The sequence below is a fragment of the Arachis hypogaea genome, chromosome 20, assembly GCF_003086295.3.
Source record: "Arachis hypogaea cultivar Tifrunner chromosome 20, arahy.Tifrunner.gnm2.J5K5, whole genome shotgun sequence".
Lineage (NCBI taxonomy): Eukaryota > Viridiplantae > Streptophyta > Magnoliopsida > Fabales > Fabaceae > Arachis > Arachis hypogaea.
In genome coordinates, this window is record NC_092055.1 from 138,315,310 (window position 1) to 138,324,457 (window position 9,148).

Sequence of the window (9,148 nt, forward strand, 5' to 3'; positions counted from 1 at the left end):
GTTTTCATGTTTTCTATAAGTTGTTTGGGTTGTTTTTTGGGCATCTTTCTCATGTAATAGATTAAGTGCTAGGGTATGGACACAATATCATTAGCCACTAGGCAAATTAGCTATTTAGCCCTTTATGTTTGTAGCTCTTTTATGATATAAAAATCTCTCCTTCCACAATTTAGTTTATTTCTTAGCTTATGTGGTTTTGTTAAGTGAATGCTTTATGGTATTTAGATGACTGAATTTTCATGTGTTGTTGAATTAATTTGTACTTTCTTGATATATCTATATTGAACAGATTGGAAGTGATCTTTTGGCCATTTCTTTTGTTTTGATGGATTTCTTAGGTGCATTTTGTCTAAAATGGCTAATGTAGCTTAGGTATTAAAAAAGTTCGTTCTTTGTTAAAATGATGAGAAGGATATATGTACACTACAAAATCAGTCATGATTTTCTATCCGACTGATTTTTTTTTTATTAGATAAAGTAATTTCAAAAACATTTGGATCTTATTGGCTCCCTCTCATGTCAATTTGAGAGTCAAATATGCAATTCTTTTAATACACAATTTTGATATTAATGGCACAAAATTATAAAAAAAAATTAACAAAAAAAAATTCAGTCTCTTATGACTCAACTCGAATAGTTTACTTATGGTTAGTTGATTTATTGTAGAGTAAGTTTAACTATATATTTTATAATAATAATAACTCTATTTTCATTGTTATTGCTGAATCTATTTTTTGCATCATGTCATAATATAAAGAAGGAACATAAATTTTCAACCCGTGGATTGCACGAATCTTCTACTAATACTTATACATTTATTTAAATCGATAAATATTATTTTTTTAATTTAAATAAAAAAATCCCTACTTTAGGTGATAAGAGTCATTCACTGATGTAAATTTGTTTTCCGGCGCGTAATTATTATTATTATTTAGTGGTATTCATGATAGTTTTGAATGCTAGAGTGTTGAAATTCAATGTGGTCTAATTAAAATTCAGTCGTTCAAGTCAAACAGAAAATCATAGAATTTTAAATTTGATTTATTTTTTTCCTTATAACTCCAAATATATTTTTTAAATACATTTAAGCAAACTTGTAAAAAATGCGGGCGGCCGTGGCTGATTCGTGCGTTGTAAACAAAATGATGAGCGCGTGGAGTTTGTTCGAAGCAGGTGCGCTTGAGTCTTGACTCTTCTTGACACGCTTTCCTTGCGACTTGTGACTTAAGACAATGTATTTTTATTGGTTTATTTTTAAAAGTTTATTTATCTGTCAGAAATGTGTGTCTGGAAACTTCGTCGATAGGAATTACGAATAGGATTATGCGCACAATATACCGAGTCTGAAAGAGCAATAGTCTATTCCAAATTTCCAAATGCACGAGTTGCGTTTCCGCTACGTCCTGTTGTGTCACGTGATGTCTTGTTTTTCTTTTATTTATATTTTCGGTCTAATGAATATGAATGTACTTTTGGGATTTATTTTTTTGGTTTGTACAAAAACACACACACTTTTTTTATTTTTTGGTATTAAAAACACACACACACTAACCTACCCACCACAGCTAAGATTTGAGTCAAATACCTTTGCCACTAGCCAACTACATCGCATGCCTCGGCCACTACTTTTGGGTTTTGGTGTCCGCGTCATTTGGAAAGATTGGACTACGTAGAATGCCGAGCCCAATAATAATTGAACTTGATAAGCCCACAGACATTGTTGACTGGGCCAAACACACGGGTTCGCTGGTAGTTGAGTCCAAAATTAGTTGAACAACTCAACAACTTTGGATGTGGCAAATTCGAGTGACAAATTATATGCTTTTTAATAAAGCTTTTGATTTTTTGTGTGGGAGAGAGAAACGTGTATGACAATATGGTGTGAAGAGGGAGGTGTTTTATTTGGTTATGAGACGACACAAATTGGAGGCACCGATTTATTTGCATTGTTTTATTTTTTAAACAAACAATCACAAATCGGACGGTCCGATTTGTGATTTCGAAAATAAAAAAATTTTTAATGTTAAAATCGGACCATCCGATTTTTATTTTAACACATAAAAAAATAAAAAATACAAATCGAATCTTCCGATTTGGAGTTTAATTTTCTCTTCAAGCAAATCGGACCCTCCAGTTTGTAATTTATTTTTTCATCAAACAAATCGGACCGTCCGATTTGAATAAAACACCATATAAAAAAAACACCTAATTTTTCAATAACAATGTATTACACATATATTTAATTAATATAAAAAAAATTAGCCTTTTAATAAATACGCTTTCCTCCGGTGTACAATATATATATATATTTGATGAAAATCAAATAATGGATAAAAACTCTTAAGTGTTGGGTGTGGGAGTGTGTAATATGAGTAAGTTTATGATATAATGTCTATAATTAGAAGTTGTTTGATTAATTTTATAATTCCTTGTAGTGTATTTTTTTTAGTGTTTTGTTCCCTCGTCCAATTTTATAGGTGGTGTAGTTATAATTTATTTATGAACAGATATATCGAGAATAATATTTTATTCATTAAATATTTTTAAATTAGAGAAGGATTCAGATTATTTAAAAAAGAAAAAAAAATCTCAAAATATTGCAATATTTTTTTATGTAATTTTAGAAACAAACAAGAATTTATCTCCATTTTTATATGTTAATATTCTATAAATTGAATGTCCGGATTTAGTTCACCATACTGACCATAGAGAATATATGGAATTGATCTTATTCTTCAATTTATATTGTCAAGTGTAATTTTTTATTATTTTTTTAAGTAGGACAAAAAAATATACGAGACAAAATATTAACTGGTAAAATATTATATTTGACCAAATAATTAAAAAAATTTATGTTTGAAAATATATGATTGTCTATTTTAGACTTAAATTTAATGTCTTTTACTTATTTATATGATTATTTTATGAATAAAATGTTTGTTTTTATGTATAAAAAAATAATAATACTATACATACAAGTGTTTTTGTAATTCAATCTAACTAAGTTGGCACAAATCTAAAACACGTGTCATTATGTGTCTCTTTTTTATATTTTTTTTAGCATATAAATATTTGTTGAATAGCATAAAAATTTATTAATATAGCACATAAATATGTACATATAGTACATAAATTTTTGCACATAGTAAAATTTTATCGATATAGCATAGAAATTTTTACACATAGTACAAAAATTTTTACTACGAATATATTTTGTTAGTTGAGTGAATCAATTGTGATCTTTAAAAAATTTATATGTTGGCATAAAAATTTTTTTTGTTATATGCTATGTACCAAAATTTTTGTGTTGTATATATTTTGTTAGTTGGGTACCAATAATTTAAATGTGATCCTTTAAAAATTTGTATTGTATACTAAAATTTGTATGTTTACATCAAAATTTCAGTGTTCTAATTTTTTGAACTTCTATAAAAGAAAAAAACACGAAGATGTCAATGACGATGATGATAATAAAGGAGGATGAGAAGAAAAATAAAGAGAAAAAAAAAGAAAAAATCAAACAAGAGAAGAAAACAATGAAAAAGAAGAAGACTATAAGAATAACGATGACAAAAATATTGTTAAGAAAAAAATTAAGAAGATAACACCAACCATATTTCATTTAGAAAAGAAATGCAAGAATCTCATTTAGTTAGAACCTAGTTAATAAAATTATTTAGGCATGTAGCTTTATTGAAAAAAAAATTATAAATGAATTAGTTTATGAAACAAAGTTGAAATTCATTTGCTTATAAGAAACAAGAAATTAATTATTTATTTTTATTTTAGTGTTTGTTTGAGTGTCATTAAATTGATAAAAAAAATATTTTTTAATGAAAACAAATCTTTTTTTTTTTATTTTTTAGTGTGTTTGATAAATTTCTAATAGTAAAAGTAAAAGTATTAGAAAAATTAAAAAACATCTTTTTTAAAAAGATATAATTTATATTTTTTTTAGAAGATATTTTTTTCTTAAAAAAAAGATGTTTTCACATAATAAATGAATAAAAAAATACTTTGATCTTATTTTATCTAAACATAATTAATAAATAAAAAAATATTTTTACATAAGATATCCAAACATAAAATCACTTTTACTTTTGTAAAAAATCTCTTCAAAAAGGCCCTTAACTTGGTTTTCTTTATATATTAAAATCAACAACTTTTTCATATATTTTCATAAATTTTATAAAATAACACAAATTGGCTTCCAATTGAAATAAGTTTTAAAATTTTCAACTATGGAAAAAAACTAAATTGTAAAATTACTTTTCTTTTAAAACTAAAAACAAATGCACCCTTAATAAACCCCGATAGTCCCGTTTTATAAACAATCTACTGGCTTACAATTTTAAGTTTTTAACCATGTAAAAGATAAAATAAAAGAAAGAATCATGTAGAATATTATTTATGAACCTACAATCCAATTGTATTTTACTCTTTTATGCACATGTCATTTAAATCTAAAATCCCACATCTAACTCCAATCTCATTCCTTGACTTACCTTGTTTGGTAAAACCAAATCCGAAAACCGTTTTTATTCTGTATACTATCCTACAATGGAAGTTGTAATTTGAAAATCCGGTCAAGAATAAAAAAATATAACGTTAAAATTTGGTTCTTAAAAGATAAATAAAAACAATATAATAACGAAAAGATTTTAAATTTTTAATATATTCAATGGATTCCTAAAATCTTAAAATGGATCCGTATTAACAAGACCATAAATAAAAGAAGAAAAAACTCGTGGTTTTGAATTATAGAAAGCGAACCACGAAGAGGAGAAATGGCTTGCTAACCCTTTTTTTTTTTTTTTTTTTTTTTTGTCTCTTCATAGTATTTGTTTGGACGCTATTATTTTGATAAAAAAAGATATTTTTTTCAATAAAAAAAAATCTTTTTTTATTTTTTAGCGTATTTAACAAATTTCGAATAGTAAAAATAAAAGTACTAGAAAAATCAGAAAAATATCTAAAAGATATTTTTTCTTTAAGAAAAGATATTTTTATGTAATAAATAAACAAAAAAATATTTTTATATTGTTATATCCAAACATAATTGATAAATAAAAAAAAAATTTTGCATAAAATATCCAAATATAAAATTATTTTTATTTTTTCATAAAATCTTTTAAAAAAATAACTAAAAAAATATTTTCTTAAAAACTCACTCAAATAAGCCCATATTCCAGAAAATAAATAAATGCGTGAAAAGAAAAACAATTTGGGCCAACTCAATAATATAAAAGTAGGATTATAAAAAAGATAAAAATATCAATAATAATGATAAATTATAAATATATATGCTATCAAGGATAGAGAGAGAAAGATAAGAAGAGGGAGGCTGTCGGGTTTTTCTATCGTCGTTCTAATTTTTCTTTTTTTTCTTTTTTATTTTTTTTCTATGCTTAGAAGGCACAAATCCTTCTCCTCCTCTTCTTCATCTTCTTCTTCTTCCTCCTGACCCTTACCTTTGATTCTTTTCCCTCGTAGGGAGAAGGAGGAAAAACAAGAAGAAGAATCTTAACCCAATTTTTTTTAAATAATAAAGTTTCGAATTTTCCCCCTACATTAATTCTATAGATTTTTTCTCCTTTTCTGAATCGAACGAACCTATGGATTCATCGTCTATTTCCAGCAACGACGTCGTTTCGAAGGAGTCAATGGTTGACCCCTTCTTGGTGGAGGCTCTCCAGAACCCTCGCCACCGTCTCACCAGTTAATCTTCTTCTTAATCCCTAATCTCCCACTCCGATTCCTCATTATTATTGTTGTTATTAATTGAATGGCTTAGTTTTGCTTGAGCTGGATTTAGCTTTTGACCAGTTTCGTTTAATGATTTTGAGTACATCTTTTTTCCCCCTTTTTGTAGATTTTGCTGTTGGGTTTTAGAGGAGAATCCCAATTTTTCTTCTTGTTTTGTTTCTGTGTTATGTTTATGTTGGATTCTGTCAGATCTGGATTTGTTCTGGTAATTGCCTGTTGTATTGTGGTAATTTGCGGTTGATGTGATGGTATGAAATTTTTTGGGGTGTTGAGGTTCCAATTAAACCACAATTGTGTTTGTCATGGAATTTCTGTATGATCTTATTATCCTAAGTTTGTTGAAGATAAAATTATGGTTCAAGGGACTTGACTTAAGCCATGTGTTTCTCGTTTTTCAGTCTTTCAATTTTTTATTTTATTTTTATACAGACTTTCAAGTTATTGTTCTAATTTGAGGTAGGTGCTGAATTCTAAACCGCCAAATTCTTAAATAGGATTCTGATAGTTGGGAATAATTAATCATATAACAAGGTATCTTGGTTGATATATGTGGAGATCATATCCCTGATGATCTGTCAAAATAAATGGAACTTGATTTTGATTTGCTTTCTAGTGTGTGTATATATATGTGCAACAATGTTAACCGATTCTTTGTCTTCTGGCTAAGGTACATGGGGTACTTTTTGCTGTTACTGGTTTTCTTTGAATTTTAGATTGAGTAGCTGAAATGATGTTTTCTTGGATCAAAACTTTATCATCTTGTAAGCAGATGACTTAAAAGTAATAGGCGTTGAGTGGTTTGCTGCTGGATTTTGTGTTTTCTAGTAAATGAATGAGCTATTATTTGATGGATGTTTTTTGTGCCTGTAATTTTTCCACGCATCTTTTCCTGAGTTTTGATTTTTTCCCCCTTTTCAATTATACCCAAATGTTTTATAAATGACGATATTTATTTATCTTCGAACTTTTTACTATGTTTACATCTTCAGTCTTGCGAATGGAGCTGGATATCCAGAGGTTTCTAAACAATGCTGATCAGCAGCATTTTGAGTTCCCACATTTCCCTTCGTCCTATCTCAGATTGGCTGCACACAGAGTTGCTCAACACTATGGTATGCAGACAATGGTTCAGGACACTGGCTTAGATGGCCAGGGAAGTAAAATTCTGGTGAGAAAGTTAGCAGAAAGCAAGTATCCTGTGGTTCGCTTATCTGAAATACCTGCTAAGCAGTTGGAAAATGATAAATCGGAGCACAAAAAAATTGTCATTAGACCTAGGCCTTCTAAAACTAGTTTAAATGAAGCCAGTGAAGCTGGGACAAAAGGAAACACACTGAGAAGTGTGGAAGAGAGAAAGGAGGAATATGATCGGGCTCGAGCACGTATTTTCAGTAGCTCTAGAAGCTTCGACTCAGGGGATACATCATCACCAGTCCCCACAGATGTAAAAAATTCTCTCATCACTAAGGATGAGAATGAAGCTAGCAAGATCCCAATGGCTGATCCAGAAAGATGCAACAGTGTCAGGGACATTAGTTCTACCCGAGTTGCCATTTTGCGAGATAGGGAAAAGGATCGTAGTGATCCAGATTATGATCGTAGCTATGGAAGGTCAGTTCTATCACTTCTTTGGGAATTCAGTTGAGAGCTTTCCCAAAATTGAATGCAATAGCTGCAATTGCACATGCATGTTTGCTCAATTGCTCTTAATTAGAAACTACCTGCCCTTGATGGGTTGTATTTCTGTTATTTGGCTGGTTTATTTGATGGCACTCTTGATTCAAGAATTTAGATAGCTTGTATTGTGATGTTTACACTTTCTGTGCGGTGTCAACTTTGACTGTAATAGTTTGCCTTTTCTTTTGGTTATGTCATAATTTGCCTATTGTCGGATTGAAATGTGTTATTGATGCAGGTATGCCAGGAATATGCCGACATCTGCTGTTAACATGGTGGTGCCTTTCAATTTGCCAAAAGCTCAACCTTCATTTGCTCAATATGATGCTACTTTTAATCAGTTGGGCCAGATGCCACAAACTCAGGCTTCACTTGGCTACGGTCCTCCATCAAGCCCAATGATGAATCCTTTTGCTGCCAATGGATTAACTCAGACAGCTAGGGATGTTGCTTATGTACAATGGCCAAGTGCTGCAATGATGTATGCACATTCATATGACCAATTTAGGCATGCTGTTTTCCAGGTAAGCCACAGTTTAATTTACTCAATTCAATTACTTGGTTTACACACATGTTTCTGTACTAGCTTTAAAATACCGATACATGTTAGAAATAAATTGAATCTTCTTTAAAAAAGGAGGAAAAAAGTAAAGATCATAGGTTTAATTGGCTCTTGGTTGTTTAAATTAGCTTGTTGGATAGACTTGTTGGGTTTGCAATTTGCAATGTTCTCATGCATGGTATCCGGCTTTTGCAATTTGCAATTTTATGTATAACATACCACTCAAAGATTTGGACTTCAGGCCATTTTGATTATCCAACTTCTTGTGTCATTTATTCAAATTGTGTGGTGTATTGACATCTTTCCATCCCAAACAGTTGTGTTTATCTTCAAAATCTGTGGTTTTCATGATAATGCACTACTTCACTTTGATTGAATCCTGCTTCCCTGCCAAGTATTAAGGAATCTTGTTTTCTCTTTTTTATTTTCACAATATATACTTTTATTAATTTTGTATCATGATTCATCTCATAAGGATTTGTATCTGTATTGCAGGCTCCGTTTGGTCAACAGCCGTTGAGCTTTGACTATTCACAAAACTACTAGATGACATTTTAGGGGGGGAAGTTATTGGAATTGGATGCAGAAGTTGTTACCTTAGTATGTTTAGTTGTTTCATGTTAGGTTTGTTCTTGAGTATTCTATCATAGACATTTGTTGCTGTTGTAGTATGTCTTTAACTTTCAGTTTTGATGGGTTATACTAGCATATATGATATCATATCTGGTACTTCTAGTTTGACAGTCTATATAAAATAGTGGATTTATTTCTAGACTTTAAATTTGTGATAAGGTTTCGGTGCTGTTTTTAAATACCTTGTTAAAGTTGTGGAGGCTAATAGAATAAACTAAAATTTAGCTAAAACAAAATTTCATTATTTTATGCTTTTTATTCACAAAAATATTAGAGGGATGAGAATATTCAATTTAAATATTATAGTAATTTATCCCTTAAGGTTTAAACCTTTTCCCCGTTTCTTTTAGATTAATTTTTCTATATTAATTTTTCAATAATAGAAGAGCTTGGAAAAAGCTATTATATAAAAATTAAAAAACTTGCTAGTAAACGAAGTTAATGGAACATGACTCTATTCTATAACACTAGTATTTTTAGCAGTGTATCAATGCAACCTTGTTTTTGAAG

General features: G+C 29.4%; 1 protein-coding gene across 1 annotated transcript; it reads left to right on the forward strand.

Moving 5' to 3' along the window:
* The first annotated feature begins 5,226 nt into the window (after positions 1-5,226).
* On the forward strand, positions 5,227-8,786 carry LOC112782478 (uncharacterized). The gene is made up of 4 exons (XM_025824871.2): positions 5,227-5,718; positions 6,756-7,377; positions 7,682-7,967; positions 8,501-8,786. The coding sequence occupies exons 1-4, from the start codon at positions 5,616-5,618 to the stop codon at positions 8,549-8,551; spliced, it is 1,062 nt and encodes a 353-aa protein (XP_025680656.1). The 5' UTR covers positions 5,227-5,615; the 3' UTR covers positions 8,552-8,786.
* The last annotated feature ends 362 nt before the right edge of the window (positions 8,787-9,148 follow it).

Excerpts from the sequence above, each read along its gene's own strand:
- LOC112782478 (XM_025824871.2), top strand. The coding sequence starts at position 5,616 with ATGGATTCATCGTCTATTTCCAGCAACGACGTCGTTTCGAAGGAGTCA. Across the intron at positions 5,719-6,755 it reads CCCTCGCCACCGTCTCACCA|TCTTGCGAATGGAGCTGGAT; the intron begins GTTAATCTTCTT and ends TTACATCTTCAG. Across the intron at positions 7,968-8,500 it reads TTAGGCATGCTGTTTTCCAG|GCTCCGTTTGGTCAACAGCC; the intron begins GTAAGCCACAGT and ends TCTGTATTGCAG.